The sequence below is a fragment of the Salmo salar genome, chromosome 04 (genome assembly GCF_965601325.2).
Source record: "Salmo salar chromosome 04, fSalSal1, whole genome shotgun sequence".
NCBI classification, from domain to species: Eukaryota; Metazoa; Chordata; class Actinopteri; order Salmoniformes; family Salmonidae; genus Salmo; species Salmo salar.
This window is the reverse complement of record NC_138294.1, coordinates 33,277,084-33,299,894: the sequence shown is the minus strand read 5'-3', so window position 1 is coordinate 33,299,894 and position 22,811 is coordinate 33,277,084. Positions and strand designations below refer to the sequence as shown.

General features: G+C 43.7%; 1 protein-coding gene across 1 annotated transcript; it reads left to right on the top strand.

Moving 5' to 3' along the window:
• Positions 1–1,953: 1,953 nt before the first annotated feature.
• On the top strand, positions 1,954–22,506 carry suclg1 (succinate-CoA ligase GDP/ADP-forming subunit alph). The gene is made up of 9 exons (XM_014195595.3): positions 1,954–2,060; positions 3,917–4,017; positions 5,898–6,014; positions 6,174–6,386; positions 6,535–6,592; positions 7,901–7,984; positions 9,688–9,839; positions 19,064–19,252; positions 22,035–22,506. Exons 1-9 carry the CDS (start codon positions 2,027–2,029, stop codon positions 22,059–22,061), a joined length of 975 nt encoding a protein of 324 aa, XP_014051070.1. The 5' UTR covers positions 1,954–2,026; the 3' UTR covers positions 22,062–22,506.
• Positions 22,507–22,811: the final 305 nt, after the last annotated feature.

The window sequence follows — 22,811 nt, the reverse complement described above, 5'->3', positions numbered from 1 at the left end:
GATTAAAGAGCATGATCATTGCACAGGTGCACCTTGTGCTGGGGAAAATAAAAGGCCACTGTAAAACATGCAGTTTTGTCACACAACTCAATGCCACAGATGTCTCAAGTTTTGAGGGAGCGTGCAATAGGCATGCTGACTGCAGGAATGTCCACCAAAGCTGTTGCCAAAGAATTGGATGTTAATTTCTATACCATAAGACACCTCCAACGTTGTGTTAGAGAATTTGGCAGTACGTCCAAATGGCCTCACAACCGCAGACTACATGTAACCACGTCAGCCCAAGACATTCACATGCGGCTTCTTCACCTGCGGGATCGTCTGAAACCAGACACCCGGACAGCTGAGGAAACTGTTGGTTTGCACAACTGAAGAATTTCTGGACAAACTGTCAGAAACCGTCTCAGGGAAGCTCATCTGCGTGCTGTTCGCCCTCACCAGGGTCATGACCTGACTGCAGTTTGGCGTCATAACCGACTTCAGTGGGCAAATGCTCACCTTTAATGGCCACTGGCACGCTGGAGAAGTGTGCTCTTAATGGATGAATCTCAGTTTCAACTGTACCGGGCAGATGGTGTCGTGTTGCGAGCGGTTTGCTGATTTCAACGTTGTGAACACAGCGCCCCATGGTGGCAGTGGGGTTATGGTATGGGCAGGCATAACCTATGGACAATAAACACAATTGCATTTTATTGATGGTCATTTGAATGCATGGAGATACCTTGACGAGATTCTTAGGCCCATTGTCATGCCATTCATCTGCCGCCATCATCTCATGTTTCAGCATGATAATGCATAGACCCATGTCTCAAGGATCTGTACATAATTACTGGAAGCTGAAAAAAAATCCCATTTCTCCCATTTTCCTGTATACTCATCAGACATGTTACCCATTGAGCATGTTTGGGATGTTCTGGATCGACGTGTACGACAGCATGTTCCACTCCCTGCCAATATCCAGAAACTTCACACAGCCATTGAAGAGGAGTGGGACAACATTACACAGGCCACAATCAACAGCCTGATCAACTCTATGCGAAGGAGATGTTTCACACTGCATGATGCAAATGGTGGTCACACCAGATACTGTCTGTTTTTTTATCCATGTCCCTACCTTTTTTTCAAGGTATCTGTGACCAACAGATGCATCTCGGGAATTCCCAGTTGTGGTCCTCTGTAGCTCAGTTGGTAGAGCATGGCGCTTGCTATGCCAGGATAGTGGGTTTGATTCGTGGGACCACCCATACTTAAAATGTATGCATGCATTTTAACTTTATTTAACTAGGCAGATCAGTCAAGAACAAATTCTTATTTACAATGACGGCCTACCCCTGATGACGCTGGGCCAATTGTGCACTACCCTATCGGACTCCCAATCCCAGCTGGATGTGATGCAGGCTGGATTTGAACCAGGGACTGCAGTGATACCTCTTGCACTGAGAGGCAGTGCCACTCGGGAGCCCATGACATGCATGACTGTAAGTCACCTTGGGTAAAAGAGTCTGCTAAATGGCATTTGTTAAATTATGTGAAATACATAGGTTAGGGCCTACTGAATTCATTTAAATTGACTGATTTCCTGATATGAACTGTAACTCAGTAAAAAAATTGAAATTGTTGCATGTTGCTTTTATATTTTTGTTCACTCTAAGAATCACATTTCCATAGCAGGTTTTACCCTTGGGATTTCTATGATGGGCATAACACGCACTCTAGTATATGAGGCATGCAGGCCTCATCTGAGTTGATGATGAAAGTGATTGAACTCCACTATCCAGAATTCTTTGCTGTTTAAAGCCAACCTTGAATATTTGCCTGGAGAAATTTCCATCTCAGTGGTTGTACTAATTTTGTCAGCGACTTAAATAATTGGTATAATGACAACATATTTCATTGGTATCTCGGTTGAACAAGTTCAAACATTTTTTGCAAAATGTTTTTTTTTTAGTTGGGCATATTTATAGTCAGCCCTTTGCCTTCTACGTTTAGGTCCCTAGCCTCCGGTGTCATTGGTGAATGACCGGAGATGTCGCATAGTAGATTGTTTGCCCGGCTGCTCTGTAAGTAGAACAACATATGTGTTCTCCTTATTAAAAGTCTTCAATGTTTAGTTTCTGATAAATTAAGTGCTTCACGGAGCACGTTTTGCACGGGATTTGTTGGTTCTTGCTCACAGGGTAGCCATGGCACTCAGCGCTCGTGCCTCTATACTGGCTAACTCTTTTAGCATGCTGATAGCGCATCAATTTCCAGGCCACAGTCCGAACTACTGAACTTTGACCGTGCTTGTCCTTTGGGCTTTATATTTAGCATGTCAATTCTATAAATGAGATTAGGACATGTAGTTAGCTATATTGTAACTGTCATGTAGTTAGTTGGTTTGGTAGCTTGGTAAGCTAATGCTACCTAACGTTACTCCCCCATTGTATTGTACGCTGCAAACAGCTAGTAAAAGCTTTAAATTTGTGATTTACATCTCTTTATATGGAGGTAGCTACAGGCTATGTTGGTTGCAGTGTTGGAGGAAGCTACTAGCACTCTGAAAAGAGTTAACCAAGCTACTAATTATTTCACACTGAAAGAAACATAGCTTTAGTATACCTTAATTTTAAGAAATGGTTTACTTAATTAACTAAAGTTACTTTGAAAAAGTAGTTCAAAATGTAGTTCAATTACTAGTTGAACTACGATGCTCCATTAACCGTTACAGGATAAGTAAGTTCATGTTTGGCATAGCACAGATAATTTACGTCCATCCTTGACTTGGCGATATGTTTGGCCGAATCGAGAACGAAGATGGTATCGTTAAGGTTGGTTTCAAATTATGTGCTACGCCAAACAGCACCTATCCTGTGACGGCTAATGTAGCATCACATTAGCCTGTTATAATCTGCTAGCTACACATTGACCAGCTCATAGAAATAGCATAGGTCAAAAGCTCATAGGGTTCTTGGCTAATTCTGTGGACCAACTGCCCCTGAGCAGAAGCCTGAAAATAACCTTATCACTCAGTAGCCTATCAGATACTATAAATGTTTTTTTTTAATGGATTTTCCGACTCAGTTTAGTTCAATGCTCAAAACAAATGGAGGACAAACAACAACATGAAGTGTTAACCGTTAGCTAGCAAACGAACGTTACATGCAACCATGATGTTGCCCTCTGTTTAAGCAGGCCTTCATGGGCAAATAGCAGAATTTCCACTTCTGAATCTTACAAATGTCTGTAGATTACAAAACACATTCATGGTAATTTGTTTCATTTCCCTTATTTATAACGTGCCTTTGTGAAGTAATAATCTCACCATGACTGTCATACAGAACTGCACAGACTAATGCCATTTATAGGCTTATTTTGGTGGGTAGGAGCATTGGGCCAGTAACCAAAAGGTTGCTGGATCAAATCCCCGAGCTGACAAGGTAAAAATCTGTCTTCCTGAGCAAGGCAGATAACCTACTGTTCCCCAGGTGTGGATGTCGATTAAGGCAGTTCCCCACACCTCTCTGATTCAGAGGGGTTGGGTTAAATGCGGAAGACACATTTCAGTTGACTGCATTCAGTTGTACAACTGACTAGGTATCCCCCTTTCCCTGCCTTTCAATATCAATCATGAGAGAAAAGGCATAATGGGCAGCAAAAACACGCTGTGTAGGCCACTATACTTGGATAATGTATTTGTGTTTTACTGCTGACAGTTGTACAGTAGGTTTTGGAACATAGGCCCAGAGCCTATCAGGTCTGTTTAATTTGATTTAAAGTAATCAAAGGCACATGTGACAACAGCTCAGGCAACAACACTGGACTGTCTCCTAGATGGCATTCCTTCCCCCCTTTCCTTCATGATGTGACAATAGTGTTTTTTGGAAATGTCACCTTTGTGTTTGGTTTCACTTTCCTCTTCTGTCTCCGTTTGCAGTGCAGCAAAATGGAGTAAGGAGCTGTTATACTGCTTCAAGAAAGAACCTCTACATTGATAAAGACACCAAGGTCATTTGCCAAGGCTTCACAGGGAAGCAGGTATGTAGGCTACACAACACCCGGCCGACACTGGCTGCTGTCTGCATTCAACTGGGTTGTGTTCATTACGGCGCTCAAAGGAAATCTTAACTTTTGCAACTGAAATTATTGAAAATTTGTGTTTCCTATTGGACACGTCCAGGTAGTCCCTCCCTGTCTGTCTGCTTTCATTCGTTTGGTGCCGAATGAACACAACCCAATCAGGGTTATCTGTTGACAACAGACATTGTTGATGATATGCCTGTGCAGAGTCAAAACAGCTCAATAATCTGCCCAAAACATTCATTGACAAAGTTGCCAGAGGAGCATGTAGACCTAGAGATTTAAAAATAACCAATTGTCTATCCACTGGCTAAGGATTTGAATTTGCGATGTATTACATTGAGTTAAAAAAAGAAAGATGAACATATAAATTAAAGCAACACACACAGTAGCTAGCTATCTGCAACTGAGCACTTTATCCCCAGATAAATGACAGCATAATCTCGTTCCCCAATATTGTCTTAGGTGAGGATGGAAGGCCCAGTCAAAAGAAGTGTATCGGCATAATTGTCCAACAAGCGAACACCTCTCTTCTCTTCCACATTGTAGGTTAATACCCCCCCCTCCTCTCCAACAACTCTTCATCAACTTAATATAGGGTTATTAAATATAGTTCTTCTAATGAACACTCATGCTAATTAGAAAGGGCTGAGCAATGACTCAAGTGTCGCTGCTGCGCACCGACTTTCCTCTATGGCTTGATAAGCAAACCATACTTCAAATTCATTGTCTGCTCATTAGTGGATGATAGCTAGGACCGCCACCACCGGAGAAAAGAGCAAAGTGAGCAGACAGTGCACGTTGCATTATAAATGAACAGAGGAAGAAAAAGATGAGGCTGGTGGAGGGAAAAAAACATTGAAATTTAAAGATATCTGCGTTGCGAGGGGGAAAAAAGTGCTGGCTCAGTCTTTCCTTTCTCTTTACTGCTGGTAATTATAGTTTTAACATTAGGGTCATTGATTTGGACGTGCCGTGGTTGGCCCTCGTAGCCACTTATCTATAGCGTTTCTAGACAGCCTCTGTAATTATTAACTGAGAAGGCTGATGGAACTTGGCAGGTTGAATATTAATAATATTACGACACATTATGGGACTCAGTGTCCCTGAAAAAGTAAAGTTGGGACTGTGAGTGGTTTAACATTTTATTTTTTATTTTTTATTGATGACCTCTTGAAATAGAGACAATGCCATTGATTATGGTCGTTTAGTGTGCCTGGGTTGGATTTAAACTGATTGTATGTGATGCCAACCTAAGCACCTTTGACTTACAGGCGAATCCTAACTTAGACTTAAGTAGAATTTTTACTTAGTCTCCCATTGACCTAAATGCATGACTAGGTGACAATTAGACACGGTAAAATACCTGAATATCATTTACCAAATCTCCTCTCTGACCACCATTCACATAGTCCTTGATTTACCTGCTGTTGTACCTAGTCTTAATATGCTGGCGGTGTCTGTGTGCCCATCCATGTCAGCTTGATTCCCATGTCCCCTCCCTCTGTGGGCACTGGGCACCATTCTGCCCTGTTGATTAATGGTGGATGGCAGGCCTGTTCTCCTCATTCCCTTATACCTGGCTTTAATGATATCTCAAGGTTTGCGGTTGGTGCCGCAAGTGACCGGGACAACTCCCCGCTCCATCTATCACAGTCAACCGCTGCCTCCCTTCCCCTTGGCCCTAATCCTTTGAACTGAAGGAACTCCACGATATTTCTTCCATCTTACAGATCTCCAATCAAACATTGAAGTGGGCTAAATTCAAGAGAGAAACGACTGGGTGGATTGGGACTAGCTGATTCTCTCTGATTCTTCCTCCTTCTCTCCCTCTCTAGGGGACGTTTCACAGTCAGCAGGCAATCGACTATGGCTCCCGGCTAGTCGGTGGCGTATCCCCCGGCAAGGGGGGGAGGACACACCTCGGCGTGCCCGTCTTCAACTCTGTCAAGGAGGTTAAATGTGTTCCACTATTTCTTGTCTCTGGTCTTATTCAGCCCTAAGCGAGACCTGGTTCTCAACTGACTTGCCTGGTTAAGAAATGGTTAAATAAATACATACATTGATGAATAGCAAGCCCTAAATTCACCATGTCCCTCTGTCCGCACCTACAGGCGAGAGAGGGCACCGGGGCAGAGGCCACAGTGATCTATGTGCCCCCTCCGTTCGCGGGTGCCGCCATCATCGAGGCCATTGACGCCGGCATGCCCCTGGTGGTGTGCATCACAGAGGGCATCCCCCAGCAGGACATGGTCAAGGTCAAACACAAGCTGCTGCGCCAGAGCACCACCCGCCTCATCGGCCCCAACTGCCCCGGAGTTATTAATGTAAGAATACGTATATACACACACACAAGCTGCTGCGCCAGGGCACTACGCGCCTCATCGGCCGCAACTGCTCTAGTATGATCAACGTAAGAGGCTAGAACACACACACACACTTTTGGTATTAACTTTGTGTTTTCCTATTTTGCAGCCGGGAGAATGCAAGATCGGGATCATGCCGGGCCACATTCACAAGAAAGGAAGGATTGGTGAGATATTTTTGCCTAGCTCACTTGCATTCAGCTCAGTGACAGACCAACAGCTTCTTCTGTTTCTTATGGAAAGTTAACAGTAGGTTAGAGATCCCACGATACGTGCTTCAGTCTCCAAAATGACATGCGTGTAGTTGAATCGGGAGAATGAGTCAGAGAGGTGAGAAGGAGAAAGGACCTCTGCCCATGTGGCTAGCCGCGATAGTCGCTCAGAGAGCGACCAAGCGGATTATTTTCTTCACTGTCTCACGGCAGACAGTTTGAGAAGATGTCAGTGCTGCGGCCTTGTAGGTACTAGGCATCAGACGCAGCCATAGCAAATGTTTCTCCAGGTGCATTGGAGGCTGGTGGGAGGAGCTATAGTAGGACTGGCTCATTGTAATGTCTGGAATGGAATGAATGGAACTCTGTCAAACGCATCAAACATATGGAAACCACATGTTTGACTCTGTTCCTTTTATTCCATTCCAGTCATTACAATGAACCCATCCTCCTCTAGCTCCTCCTACCAGCCTGCGCTGGTGTAGTGATGAAGTCACTGCTGGGTCGCTGCGTCGCTGCACTGACATCCTAGACCACTTGCTGCTCATTGCAAAGGCATACAGTGTGCGTCCCTAATGGCACCCTATTCACTATAGTCTATGGGGCTCCAGTCAAACATATTGCACTATCTAGTGTTGGGTTTGACATTTTGAACATTGAGATATTAAATAAATGATAGAGAAGAAGCCTTGAATAGAAAGAGTAGGAGAGAATGGGTTTTATGTCAGAAGTTAAGGGTTCTCTGTAGAAAGCCAGAAGGCTTTGGAATGTGTTTGATGGAGGAGAGGAGAGCGAAGTGTCGATATAGGGAAGACAGATGGATATCTGTGGATTAGGTGAAGGAGGGGTTGAGGTCAGGAGGTGAGGGGTGAGGTTAGTTCCCCTTAAGGGAGTAATCAGGGTTTAGTATCTGGTTACCTTCTTCCTGTTGGGCATAAACTAAGGATTGGAGAGAGGGAGTGTCTTAAGTAGGATGTATATAACTGTGATGGAGAGAAATGTTTTGCTGTCTGATTACAGCTGTACAGAACCTTTGGGAAGAATTAAACGTGGTTAAAGTTTCTCTAGTGTCCGTGGGTTATTTACTCTGAAAAATAAGAACCTAACAATATGGTGCAATTTGGGCCACACCCATACAGTATAAATACAGGTCCTTTCCCATACTTAAATGCATTCTTCCTCCTTACCTCTCAAGAAGGGGAAAATGGAAGGATGCTTGTTAAGAGAATTGGAACTTGTCATCATTCTCTCCTTATCTTTCAGGCATTGTCTCAAGGTCAGGAACTCTCACATACGAAGCTGTGCACCAGACTACACAAGTTGGCCTGGGACAGTCTCTCTGCATCGGTACGTGGGACTAAACATTATGATATACAGATACTGCAAATGTATAAACCAGGGATATGCAACTTTGATGGGGTGGGGGCCACTAAAACATCTGAACTGATAATGAGGGGCCTCAGTGGCTCGCGGGTCTGCGTACCCACCCATGCAGTCAAAGCCGGCCCTAGCCTTTTGAGAGCCCAAAGGAAAGTTTCAGCAGAGAGAACATTGAGGTTTTAGAGTAATTTCATGCAATTCTACACTTTGCCATGGGGCAGAGAGAGAATTTTTCTGCGGGACTACAAAAAGGTCTGCTAGTTGCCCACCCCTGGTATAGACAAAATACAGCGCCTTCTGACAGAATTCAAACCCATTGACTTTTTGTTACGTCACAGCCTTATTCTAAAATTAATGAAATAATTTATTCCCCACTCATCAATTTATTCCCCACTCACCTCCCTGACCAAGGCCCATCTCCCCTGATTGCTCAGTTTGGCCGGTTCGGCCAGCTCTAGGAAGAGTCTTGGTGGTTCCAAACTTCTTCCATTTAAGAATGCCGGAGGCCACTGTGTACTTGGGGACCTTCAATGCTGCAAAAAAATGTTGGTACCCCTCTCCAGGTCTGTGCCTCGACACAATCCTTTCTTGGAGCTCTACGGACAATTCCTTCAACCTCATGGCTTGGTTTTTGCTCTGACATGCACTGTCAACTGTGGGACCTTATATAGACAGGTGTGTTCCTTTCCAAATCATGTCCAATCAATTGAATTTACCAGAAGTAGACTCGAATCAAGTTGTAGATGCATCTCAAGGATGATCAATGGAAACAGGATGCACCTGAGCTCAATTTCTAGTCTCATAGCAAAGGGTATGAATACTTACGTAAATAAGGTATTGTTTTTTTATTTCAAATACATTTCGAAAAACTTGTTTTCGCTTTGCCATTATTGGGTATTGTGTGTAGATTGCTGAGGATTTATTTTCTCTATCCATTTTAGAATAAGCCTAACGTAACACAATTTGGAAAAAGTCAAGGGGTCTGAATACTTTCTGAAGGCAATGGGTTTACAAAACATTAGGAACGCCTGCTCTTTCCATGACTGACTGACCAGGTGAAAGCTGTGATCCCTTGTTGATGCCACTTGTTAAATCCACTTCAATCAGTATAAATGAAGGGGAGGAGACAGGTTAAAGAAGGATTTTTAAGCCTTGAGACAATTGAGACTTGAGGGTGAATTGGCAAGACAAAATATTTAAGTGCCTTTTGAACGGGGTATGGTAGTAAGTACCAGGCACACTGGTTTGTGTCAAGAACTGCAACACTGCTGGGTTTTTCATGCTCAACAGTTTCCCATGTGTATCAAGAATGGTCCACCACCCAAAGGACATCCAGCCAACTTGACACAACTGTGGGAAGCATTGGAGTCAACATGGGCCAGCATCACTGTGGAATGCTTTCGACAATTTGTAGAGTCCATGCCCTGACGAATTGAGGCTGTTCTGAGGGCGAAAAGGGGTGCAACTCAATATTAGGAAAGTGCTCCTAATGTTTTGTACACTGTGTAGTTATTTTTAATGCGTACATAACACTTTCCTAGTCACATTTTAAATCAAAAAGGAAAAACGACAAGTACATTGTACTCTATGCCTACGGTCACATCTGACATCCATCTTATGGATATAAGCAGCGTAACTGTGTTCTAATGGTTCGTGTGGTTTTTGTTCAGGCATCGGTGGGGACCCCTTCAATGGGACAAATTTCATCGACTGCCTGGAGGTGTTCCTGCAGGACCCCAAGACGGACGGCATCATCCTGATCGGAGAGATCGGAGGCAACGCCGAGGAGAACGCTGCCGATTACCTCAAACAGCACAACTCTGTAAGAGGAGACACACCAACATTAACATGTTACCAGACTGTTAACACTTTGTCAATGGTCCTCCAGTGCTTTCGTGAATCATCCAGACCCTTTTGGAAAGATGAGTGGTTCTGTCAGGTACTCCCTTTCATCTCTTTGATTCCGCCCTCAGGGCGCACTCAGAACCCCCAGGTCCAAAACTTGTGTGTGAGTGGTCACATCTTTACTATACTTGTGAGTAGCAGAAGTCCTCACAAGAATGGTAAACTAACTCAAATTCAGAGAAGTGAGGCATTTTGCCGGTCCTCACTTGTAAAAAGGCTATTTTAAGGTTAGAATTAGTGTTAGGGAAAATAAGATTTTCAATAGGAAACCATTGTTGGTTCCCAAAGTCCTCAAGTATAGTAAGACACTGTTTGTGTGTGTTCCCACCTGCTAATGGACCTTGGGTTCTGGATAGGCTGAGGGTGTGAGCTAGAGTGCATGTACTTCCAGTGAAGGAGAGGGTTAGGGTTCATGGTGCAGAATACGGCACACACCTTTGACACTTTCCAGGCAGGCGTGAGAGAGACTGATCTTTGGAGCATGGCTGGTGAATTATGCAAGGCTTGAAAAGTGGTTAAGTGCCTTTCAGCGACAGTTATTGCCAATTGTGTGTTTTGCCCTCTAGATTTGTCAAGACACACAATTTTGATTGAGCAAAGAGATTTTTGTGACACATATGTGTGCGCACACTATGCGGTTTGTCTGTGTCAGGTGTTCGGCAGATAAATATGAATTTGATGTGCTTTCTGCTGCTCTAATGCATGCAAATCCCTCTCTCACCACCCTCCGTGTCGGGAGAACAACTCTTTGGCTGAGGCCAAAATGGCACCCTATTTCCTAATAGTGTACTTCTTTTGACCAGAGCCCTTTGGGCCAAGGTCAAAAGTAGTGCACTACATGGGGATTACAGTGTCAGTTGGGACGCAGCCACTCTCCCTTCCTCATGTACAAACAGCTCAGCCAATTTGAGAGTGTAAGCCGCGGGTAGTTCTCAGAAAGTCGATTGGTGTTCAACGCTCCACACAGAGGCAGCAATTTAACCAAAGCCTGAAATTGTTTTATCTGAGCTGCTGTTCTGTCAACGTTGAGAAACGAAAACACTGAATGCAAAGCCAGCCCCAAAATGACGTTCCTCTCTTTAGATTGTTTCATTGAACAATTCCACGTATCAGACATTTTCTTTTCTAGGGTTGCAACATTTCGGTAGCTTTCCCAAAATTCCCAGGTGTTTCAGAAAACTATAAGTTATAACTAAGTTAACTATGTATTTGCCAAGTAAATTATATCCAGCTCAGGGCTCCATCTATGCATTTGGTTTGCTAGCTAAGTGGCTAGATGGCAAGATCAAGATCCATGTTGCCTAAAAATTAAAAATAAATTGTGCATCAAAAATAAATACAAAATGTATTTATTTAGAAATAGAGCTCCTTGTGTGCACTTCCAGTAATACGGTATGAAAATCTGAATACTGCCCAACCCTAACACAAATACTAACTATTGTCAGTGTTGAATTTCTGAATCTACAACATGCACACAAATACATGTATTTTACTCTAATTCGCCATAAGATCAGCTAGGCATATTTTCAGACACTTAAGGGAATCGCCTGAGCAATACAATGACACTAGGGAATAGGGTGCCATTTGGGACTCTGATGAAAAGTAGAATACAATATCACATTGGTATGTCCTTACCAGTATAGATAGATATTTCAAAATGATTTCTTTCTGCACAGATGAAAAACCTTCAAACCCTTCAATCTATTAGTTACAGCCGACACATCATCCTAGGTTGCATCCCAAATGGCACCCTATTTCCTATATAGTGCACTACTTTCGACCAAAGCCCGGGCCATGGTCAAAAGTAGTGTGGTAGGGAGTAGGGTGCGATTTGGGACCGATCCTTAATGAATTTCATCACACTGGACAGATTACAAATGAGGGTTTGGTGTGAAATACGCAGAGGACATGATCAATGAACGGTCAGGCAACATTACATGTATTGAACTTTATCTTCCTGGAAGAGATGTAGGAGATGTCCCCTGGGTGCATCCCAAATGACACCCTATTCTCTATATAGTGCACTACTTTTGACCAGGGCTCATAGGACTCTGGTCAAAAGTAGTGCACTATATAGGGACTAGGGTGCATTTGAGACGTCGCCACTGTTAATGACGGCCGCGTATCGATTCCATAACGGAAGACGGGACAGACAGCGGAGCTCTTGGTCTTAAATTGATTGAGTCAGTTGACATTTTGATACATAGACATAAGATAGTGTTACTTAAGCCTTATGAAAACACATCATTACATCTTGTAAATGCTCATAAAAAGTTGTACAACATTTTACCTGCATGTTTTAAGTAATTTGTCTATAAATATTCTTTAATGTTGGCAGAGGTTAGGTGGTGCTGGGTAAAGACTGTCGAAATAGGGTTGGTGTAAATCAGTGATCACCAACCTTTTCTGAGTCAAGATGATTTTCGCAGTCAAAAAGACGGCAGATCTACTTCTCAGATGAAAAAAAACATGACTTAACTTACATTAACCTAATAACAGTTCTGTAGGAATGAGGTTTGTATAGTAGGTCTAATACATTATCACAGCATATTGTATTTATGCCTGGCCTGCCAATATTGTTCTTCACACCATATATTTAAAAACTCAAGCTTCCAGATCAGTTGGTATAGCACTTGAGTCACAGCTGAGCATAAATTGTAATAATTAGCATATTAGCTTTTTTTATTTTACTGATCTGTCATGGTTCTTTCAGGACAACTGGGAACTCTAGGGAGGGGGAAGAGGTCAAATTATGACGTCAGTGATTTTTTTCAGGTCGGAAAGTCAGCTCTAGAAAGATGGCCAAATGTCCGACTTCGAATTCCGAGTTGGATGACCGTTCAAAGCAACTTTTCCCAGTTGTCTTGAACGCTTGGAAGTCTGAGGTTTCCAAGTTCCCAGTTGTTTTGAACACGGTATTAGTCTCAGCTGAGGGAGGGAGAAAGCAGCAGAGGGTCCGCCTCTCATGGTCCCTGCTCTCTCCTTCCTTTCCCCCGGTGAGACTGACCAGAGGGAGGGGACACCATCTTCCACCTGATGGTGAAACTCAAGTTGCAATGCATCTGCCTCATGCACAAATTCATGTTGTACCTATGACCAGAGAAAGTTAAATATTCCTCTATTAAAATAGACACGACGAGCTGCTAATAATAAAAACGCAGGGCTATTGATGGACTTAGCTACTCATTCATTGCAGCGCGAGTGGAAGTAGGGAAGAACGCCTTTTGTAATGGTGTTGAAGTCTCCCTCTGGTCATTGTTTTTAAAAGTTATGAAATCTCATTTAGGCTAGTATCAAACTTTGCTGTGGCTGGGGTTGTGAAAGCTGTAGGCACGATGTTTTGAGACAAATGAAATGGTTCAAAATGGGATCACTTTGCCTACCCGATGTGCAGGGCTTCTGAATCAAGTTTATCTACCGCCAACAGCGCAAAAAATAAAAGCAAGCCTTTATCATTGGCCTTTCTACAGACATTTTTGGTGATTGACTAGAAATGCCTTGAAGATCACGATCGACCATTTGGTGAGCACTTGTACACGATTTAAGTTTAGGGGATGGAGATCAAATTGTCGAATCAGTCTTTATTAAAAGTGTAACACTTGACATAATGTGCCCAATAAAAGAGAGGGATGTATTAAAAATAGACAATTAACTAATTTACAAAAGAGGAGCCTTAAACGGGAGATCTATGCACCCAAAAGTTGCACTGATGTTTTTCATTTCGCAGAGCTAGAATTAGTACACACTTTAGAGGTCATTGCATGGCCTACATATTAAAACTATTCCTCTAACTCTGTGGGCTGCTTGCCAACCTGTCGGTTTTAATATACTGAACAAAAATATAAAGGCAACTTGTAAAGTGTTGGTTTCATGAGCTGAAATAAAAAATAAAATTGCACACATTTGTTTACATCCCTGTTGGTGATTGTTTATCCTTTGCCAGGATAATCCATCCACCTAACAGGTGTGGCATATCAAAAATCTGATTAAACAGCATGATCATTACACAGGTGCACCTTGTGCTGGAGACAATAAAAGGCCACTCTAAAATGTTGTCACAACACAACTGCACATTTTAAAGTCTAAAGAAAAGACTGTTTAGCAGTGGTCTTGGGTTCATTTACATTACATTACATTTACGTCATTTAGCAGACGCTCTTATCCAGAGCGACTTACAAATTGGGTTCCTTCTAGTTTCTCTCTGTTCTATGTTATGTTCTATGAGCCTCAGATGGCTCAAGTTTTCGTATGATTTTTCTTTAACCTTTTTTCTCCCCAATTTTGTGGTATCCAATTGCTAGTTAGGAAACGCCGTACAATTGGTTAGCGTGCATGCGCCCGGCCCGCCACAGGAGTTGCTAGAGCGCGATGGGGCAAGGACATCCCGGCCGGCCAAACCCTCCCCTTACCCGGACGACGCTGAGCCAATTGTGCGCTGTTTTCTTTTCTCGGCCGTCTGCAACAAAGCCTGGGAGGCAGATGTTTTGAGGAAGTGTGCAATTGGCATGCTGACTGCAGAAATGCCCACCAGAGCTGTTGCCAGATAATTTAATGTTCATTTCTCTGCCACAAGCCGCCTCCAACGTCGTTTTAGAGAATTTGGCAGTACGTCCAACCAGCAGACCACATGTAACCACGCCAGTCCAGGACCTCCACATCTGGCTTCTTCACCTGTGGAATCATCTGAGACCAGCCACCCGGACAGCTGATGAAACTGTGTTTGCGCAACCCAAAAATGTCTGCACAAACTGCTGGAGAAGTGTGCTCTTCACTGATGAATCCCGTTTTCAACTGTACTGGGAAGATGGTGTCGTGTGGGCAAAGCGGTTTTCTGATGTCAACGTTGTAAACAGAGTGCCTCTGTGGGGTTTTGGTATGAGCAGGCATAAACTATGGGTAACCAACACAATTGCATTTTATTTATGGTCATGTCGCGAGGATCTGTACACAATTCCTGGAAGCTGAAAATGTCTCTGTTCTTCCATGGCCTGCATACTCACCAGACATGTCACCCATTGAGCTTGTTTGGGCTGCTCTGGCTCGACGTGTACGACAGCATGTTCCAGTTCCCGCCAATATCCAGAAACTTCGCACAGCCATTGAAGAGGAGTGGGACAACATTCAGGTGACAATCAACAGCCTGGTCAACTCTATGCGAAGGAGAAGTGTCACACTGTATGAGGCAGAAGGTATCTGTGACCAACAGATGCAGATCTGTATTATGGCCTAATTCATTTCAGTTGACTGATTTCCTTATGAACTGTAACTGTAAAAATGTTGGAATTGTTGCATTTTTTATATTTTTGTTCCGTGTAAGTCACCTTTATAGAAGGTCTTATGCCCTTTTTTTTCTTTTTGAGACTTCTAAATCCCACCTAGTATTCTTCAGCCTCTCCATGCATTTGTAAAATTAAAAGGCTAACTAAGACCGAACACTATTGTGCCCATGCTTTCCAATGAGACGGGTAGTATTTGGCAGCTAACCCTCTGTGAACACTAAACGTATCCTTTAATCCTTTTTCACTTTATCCTCTGACTCTTAGCCCCTGCTCTTGCATTCTCTCTCTCTCCTAGGTGCTTTACGCATGACGCAAAGCCCTTGTAATTCACTAACACACTCCAATTGGGGAAAAAGTATTTGATCCCCTGCTGATTTTGTACGTTTGCCCACTGACAAAGAAATGATCAGACTATAATTTTATTGGTAGGTTTATTTGAACAGTGAGAGACAGAATAACAACAAAAAAATCCAGAAAAACGCATGTAAAAAATGTTAGAAATTGATTTGCATTTTAATGAGGGAAATAAGTATTTGACCACCTCTCAATCAGAAAGATTTCTGTCTCCCCGGTGTCTTTTATACAGGTAACGAGCTGAGATTAGGAGCACACTCTTAAAGGGAATGCTCCTAATCTCAGTTTGTTACCTGTATAAAAGACACCTGTCCACAGAAGCAATCAATCAATCTGATTCCAAACTCTCCACCATGGCCAAGACCAAAGAGCTCTCCAAGGATGTCAGGGACAAGATTGTAGACCTACACAAGGCTGGAATGGGCTACACGACCATCGCCAAGCAGCTTGGTGAGAAGGTAACAACAGTTGGTGCGATTATTCGCAAATAGTAGAAACACAACTGTCAATCTCTCACGGCCTGGGGCTCCATGCAAGATCTCACCTCGTGGAGTTGCAATGATCATGAGAACGGTGAGGAATCAGCCCAGAACTACACGGGAGGATTTTGTCAATGATCTCAAGGCAGCTGGGACCATAGTCACCAAGAACACAATTGGTAACACTACGCCGTGAAGGACTGAAATCCTGCAGCACCCGCAAGGTCCCCCTGCTCAAGAAAGCATGCCTGTCTGGAGTTGGCCAATGAACATCTGAATGATTCAGAGGACAACTGGTGCAAGTGTTGTGGTCAGATGAGACCAAAATGGAGCTCTTAGGCATCAACTCGCCGTGTTTGGAGGAGGAGGAATGCTGCCTATGACCCCCAAGAACACCACCCCCACCGTCAAACATGGAGGTGGAAACATTTATGCTTTGGGGGTGTTTTTCTGCTAAGGGGACAGGACAACTTCACTGCATCAAAGGGACGATGGACCATGTACCGTCAAATCTTGGGTGAGAACCTCCTTCCCTCAGCCAGGGCATTGAAAATGGGTCGTGGATGGGTATTCCAGCATGACAATGACCCAAAACACATGGCCAAGGCAACAAAGGAGTGGCTCAAGAAGAAGCACATTAAGGTCCTGGAGTGGCCTAGCCAGTCTCCAGACCTTAATCCCATAGAAAATCTGTGGAGGGAGCTGAAGGTTCGAGTTGCCAAACGTCAGCCTCAAAACCTTAACGACTTGGAGAAGTTCTGCAAAGAGGAGTGGGACAAAATCCCTCCTGAGATGTGTGCAAACCTGGTGGCCAACTACAAGAAACGTCTGACCTCTGTGATTGCCAACAAGGGATTTGCAACCAAGTACTAAGTCATGTTTTGCAGAGGGGTCAAGTACTTATTTCCCTCATTAAAATGCAAATCATTTTATACAATTTTTGACATGCGTTTTTCAGTTTTTGTTATTCTGTCTCTCACTGTCCAAATAAACCTACCTTTTAAAATGATGGACTGATCATTTCTTTGTCAGTGGGCAAACATACAAAATCAGCAGGGGATCAAATACTTTTTCCCTCACTGTAGGAGGGCAGGGGAGTGATTTTAGAAAGAGGTGGGGCAGCAGACTCATTCACATCTAGTGTGTGAACAGGGGGCCTCGTAAATTTTGTAATTGTCTGTTTGTCTTAATCTGACAAGATTGAGGCTCTACCCTCGAGCATACAGCAAGGCTTCCCACTTTCTAAACAACCCCTGCCTCCTGCTCCACCCCTCCTGTGGGGGAACGAACTGAAGAAGAGGTGGGGAAACAACCTTCTCCTCTTCTCTCTTGTTCCGTTATTAAAGTAATGCATCTCCCCGGTTAACAATGGAGGACAAAGGCGGTGGGAACATTCAAATGCTAATTCAGCTTCTCTTGTTATGCACCGACTTCTTCTCTCTGAGGGAAGATAAACATTAATTGACTAATTACAGCCTAACATGTTTAGGTAGATTTTAAGTGTTGATTCACACGGGGATGGTTCGTTTTGTCAAAGTTGTGAATTCATTAGGACGGGACAAGCGAGTGCTGGAACTGGAGTTTTTAGGGCCTAGCTAGAGGAACGATATTGGGCCTGCATTCATGAATCCATGATCAGTTTTGCCTTGTTGATCATAATGAATGAGGTTGTATGGACAGGAACGCTTTGTGAATAGAGATTCTGAAACTGAGGTGGCCATCCCTCCTGGAGAGCTACTGAATGTTCAGGCTTTTGCTCCAGCCCTGCTTCAGCTAGTCAAGGTCCTGAAAAGCAGCTGAGTAGTAGAATCAGGTGTGGAATAAAAGCCTGCAGCAGGGCATGGCCACCCTCGTCCTGACCCATTTTAAAGGAAAAAATTTTGGGCCACTTTAGAAGAGGAAACATTCACCTCTAATAATTAGTATCCTCTCTGTACCTTTTTTTTCCCTTGATTGCAGTCATATTCCCCCATTCAGTGAACATTTGCTTTCAGAGCCATCTCTTGTTAATACTGTACATTGTTAGCCAGGTTTTTTTTATTTTTTTTATAGATTTTCTTGGCTGAGAGATGAGTGGATTGGCTGCTCTGCTTAAACAATTATCCAGTGTCTTCAAGCGTGTTGAAATTAATAGGAGTCGTCTTGCTGTACATAAGTGCCAGTTTCAGGAGCGCTCCATTTGGAAAGCCTGTGCTGAAATGGTAGAAGTGAAGTAAAGCCATAAGCAGGAGGCCCACCTTTCCTGGCTTGTCGGCCAGTTTGTTTGACATGCCGTGTTAACTCCTCTGAAGGATACGGAATGAGGGAGAGAAAGAGAGCAAGAGAAATATGGAGGGAGAGCCTTATCACAAGGCAAGTACCCGAGAAAGAGCGTCTGAAGAGAGGCCTGGATTGTGTTCATTTGGCAAAAAATGTACTGAAATGGGTAGTTACTACAGTACCTGGTCTAATAGGAAACACTCATTTTTTGCTACCCATTTCAAAAAGTTTTCCTTCACATGCCCTAATGAACAAGCCCCACCCTTGCGTCTTTCATCCCCAATATGATGTTATTCCTGAGTGTGAAATATTAGCTCTCTCTCCCCTCCCGCCAGCACTGGAAGATTATCTCGAATGTTGAATTTAGCCATCCATCAGGACGAGCTGAGCGGACAGGGCCAGAGCTAATCAGTGTCCGTGTGACTAATTACCTGCTTCTGCAAGAATGAGATCATATGAAATGGCAGGGAGGGGTGTGTGTGGAGTGTGTATGTGTGCCCATCCACGCTCACACCCATGCAATTAAATGGTCTCATTGACTCTTTCACTCACATCTGGACAGAGCATGTAATATAGTATTGACATGAATGTGAATAACATTTACTGTACACTACCATCTGCTTTAATAATAAAGTAAGATAGGCATTCTTAGAAGCCATTTTAGAGGGGCTGTTAACAGGAAGACATTTTGTCTGTTTTGCAGCATCTATTCTGTTATTTGTCTGAGAATGCAAGTGTGACTGAGGCTCTTTCTCTCTCTCACCCCCCAGGGAGCGAATGCCAAGCCTGTGGTGTCTTTCATCGCCGGGCTCACTGCCCCGCCGGGCCGTAGGATGGGTCACGCCGGTGCCATCATCGCAGGGGGCAAGGGCGGAGCCAAAGAGAAGATTGCCGCCCTACAGCAGGCGGGCGTTGTGGTCAGCATGTCCCCCGCCCAGCTGGGCAGCACCATGTTCAAGGTGAGACTAGAGATATGTATTAAAGAGCTAATCTACCTTTTCCATGGTTCTAGAGCCCTCTAGCCAACTCTATGGGTGAGACCAGTAGAGCGAGAACATTTGTCATTCAGTGGCGTGACGGACTGTACCGTTCTCTCATAGCAGCCGGGGGAGGATGGCAAAAGGGTTACTTTAGTCCCACATCCCAACTCTGCCTCTTCCCTCAAATATACTAAAAACTATGAACTAAACAGAGTTTACTGTAGGTTGAGTACGTTTGAGTTTTTTTCTACTTGAGTCTGTTGATGTTTTCAGTGTTTGGGTTTGTTAACAAGCAAGGTTGTGGGACTTGATCTAACTTTTTTTTAATACGTAATAAACAAAAGGCAACAGCGAGGTGAAAGGGGGAAATTAATAACCATGGCTGTTGATGCCGGGGTGGGCAATTTAGCTCCGCTGCTGCTGCCTGTTTATTTCAATTTATCACCGGAGGACGGCAGTTTTAACAAGACGTATAAAAAGTTAAAGCGTGTATTACACCCATTCATCATCTTATTCTTTCATTACGAGCGAGCGCAGTGTGGCAAACCCGAACACACAGATATGGATTTGTGCGGTGGTAGCACTGTTTTGGTTTAATTCATAATCATTGCGCGTAATGATGAAAAACTCTTTCCCGGCCTGTTAATTTCCCAGCCCATTGTGTTCATACGTCTCTGTTAATCTCATTGGCGGCTGCTGTAATCGGCGTAATAATACACACGACACACCAGAGCAAACAAACAAAGTAGTGCCTGCAGGGGGTAGTTTGGTTTGGTATAACATGCTCAGCTCTCAGTACAGTACAATGCCCAACCCTCTAGTGTTTTTGTTTTTGCTTGGTCAGTGAAGCTCCCCTTGTGTCCACACCTAGATTCAAGTATTTGTTTTCTTTCAAATACTGTAACTGCGCTAGATTAAGCTTGCATGTCACCGATAGAATAGTCCCAAAAGTGCAAACTCCACTCACCTAGCATTCCACGCAAACTCTGTCAAGCCCACATAAACCTCCATTCACCCCTGTGTGTTGCTCTCTCCATTTTCACTCTTTCTCATGGCCTCCCTTCTTGACAAAATGTCCCTGTCACACACCAGCACTCTTCATCCCTCCCTCTCTCCTCTCCTTCATCCTGCCCTCATCGCTCTTCATCTTCCTCCGCCTCTCCCCTTTCTGTCTTGAGCACCTTTGACACTCTCCCCTCCTGACTGTTTGTCACACACAAGGACGATCCTTCTTGCATCTCTTGCTCTATCTCGCTCGCTCTCTCGCCCTCTTCAAATCGAATTTTATGTCACATATTTTGTAAAAAACTGGTGTAGACCAACATTGAAATGCTTACTTACTGGGGCCTTCCTAACAATGCATCAAAAAAAGAAAAGTAAAATGGAAAAATAATGACGAGGAATAAATCCACAATGAGTAATGATAACTTGGCTATATACATGGGGTACCGAGTCGATGTGCAGCGGTACGAGGTAATTGAGGCAGATATGTACATATAGGTACGGATAAAGTGACTAGGCAACAGGATGGGTAATAAACAGTAGCAGCGTATGTGATGAGTCAAGTGTAAGTTCGAGTAGCTATTGGTATACTATTTAGCAGTGGTTTGGGGTTAGGAGCTGATTAGGGTCCAGTTGAGACCAGACTTGGTGCATCAGTACCACTTGCCGTGCAGTAGCAGACAGAACAGTCTCTGAGTGGACCCTTTTTCCACCCTTCGCCCTCCTTTCATCCATCAGAGAGTGCCTAATTCCTCGGGGCCACCATGAAGTCTTAACACAGCCCCGCTCATCCCCCCAGTCGCTTTTTCCTCTCTTCTCTCTCTCTCCTCTTTCTATCTGTCCCTTTCTCAGAAAGTCAAGGGCCTGACCTTGATCGGAGCGTACAGATCCACTTAACCCACCCCGCGTGAGACTGAAGGGCGTCTTCCCTTAACACTCCTGTGTATTACATTACAGATGACACACGCACACCCCGCCGAGTTCTCTAGCACTGTGTCAAAGTTGAGTGTTGAGCCGAAGTAGATCTGTTCAACCACTTGGTGGCGGTAGACATCCAGGTATTTTGAAAGTTAGGCATTTTCCAATGGGCAACAACATGCATCTGTTGTTGCAGACCTGATAAATGACATTTGCATAAAGGAAGCTTTTTCCTCTGTGAAATTGGAAATTCTAGGAGGAAGGGCAGGAGAGTATTTGTTCTATCGCCCTTCCTCTGCTGATATTTAGTAAATGGTGTATGTAAATGGAGACATCTCATGCGTGATGTTCTCCTTCATCCTTTTGGTTATGTGCTTTCACATATTTTTTTTCGCTGTCATATCACATGACTATGGATCTTGATGCTTTGGTGTGAATATACATGTTTTCTGTGTTTGGACTATAACACACTGTATATGAGCCTTGCATAGCACCTTATTCGGTTTGTAAGGTATTTATCTTTGCATCTAAAAGAACAATTTAGAATATTATTTGTACCTACAAACTCTTCATTAATCCCTGATGAGATAAATATATTGTCTACATCCCAAATGGCACCCATAGGGCTCTGGTCAAAAGTAGTGCACTATGTAGGGAATGGGGGTGCCATTTGTGACGAAGACATTCCTCCCCCCCAACCCCCGGGAAGAAAGGAAAGTGCCTTGTTGGGGTCTACTAGCACCCATCCATCCCCCACCCCCTGTAGCTTCCAGATGTAAACAAACTGTGTGAATCCACATGAATTAATAATCTCTCCTCTGTTCTGTCCCTCTCTCCGCAGGAGTTTGAGAAGAGGAAGATGTTGTAAACGGTGAGGCAACACCCCCCCCCCCCCCCCCCATCTCCCCTAACGAAGCCGAGCACCCTGATTTTTGAGGTCGCAATGCCCTCCAGCGTCCTACAACTCTCCTGCAGTTCAGTTAAACTACCATACGCACAGTCACTACGCAGTGTTTTTAATTTCAGCTATGAATTCCTACCTTTACACGAGAGTAATTATATCACTATGTCTTGATGGTGTCTTTTTCAATACATGCTTGTTATAGACTTGAGTAAAAGTGTCCTTTAGAGGACAGTTATTGCCATCTGTTATGGTAGCTTTTGATGTGTATTAGTTAGACTATTGAGGGATGCCATGGTAACTGAGGTGATCTGGTGTCTTTCTACTACTCTCCTACTGTAACCAAGTATTCCATTAAAATGTCTGGTCTCACTGGCTATACACCTGAATAAGAAAATATTTCTCAAACACAGTTTTGGTTATGGGCTCATTTTTATGCTCGTCTCTCGCTCTTTTGCGAGCACACACAGGTTGGCATGACAGTGTGAGCGTGTTATTGGTTTTGATGTATGGATGGTTCTGCTAAGCTTTACAGTGTAATAGCATTACATACAATGTCTGTTTGGAAATGGTATGTAATACTAAACTTTATTTGGAAGATGTTTTTCTTTTGTTCGAATTTGAAAAGGTCTCCACTGAACTGAATTCATCCAATCACACTCCCCCGTCATGCAGTGTCACTCCCTGGTGAGGCCAATTAGGAGGCAGTGTATATAC

What these genes read in the sequence shown, in the direction of transcription:
- suclg1 (XM_014195595.3), top strand. Translation starts at nt 2,027, where the DNA reads ATGTCGCATAGTAGATTGTTTGCCCGGCTGCTCT. An exon ending in AAGGCTTCACAGGGAAGCAG is followed by an intron (nt 4,018 to 5,897) that starts GTATGTAGGCTA and finishes CTCCCTCTCTAG; the next exon opens with GGGACGTTTCACAGTCAGCA. An exon ending in TCTTCAACTCTGTCAAGGAG is followed by an intron (nt 6,015 to 6,173) that starts GTTAAATGTGTT and finishes CCGCACCTACAG; the next exon opens with GCGAGAGAGGGCACCGGGGC.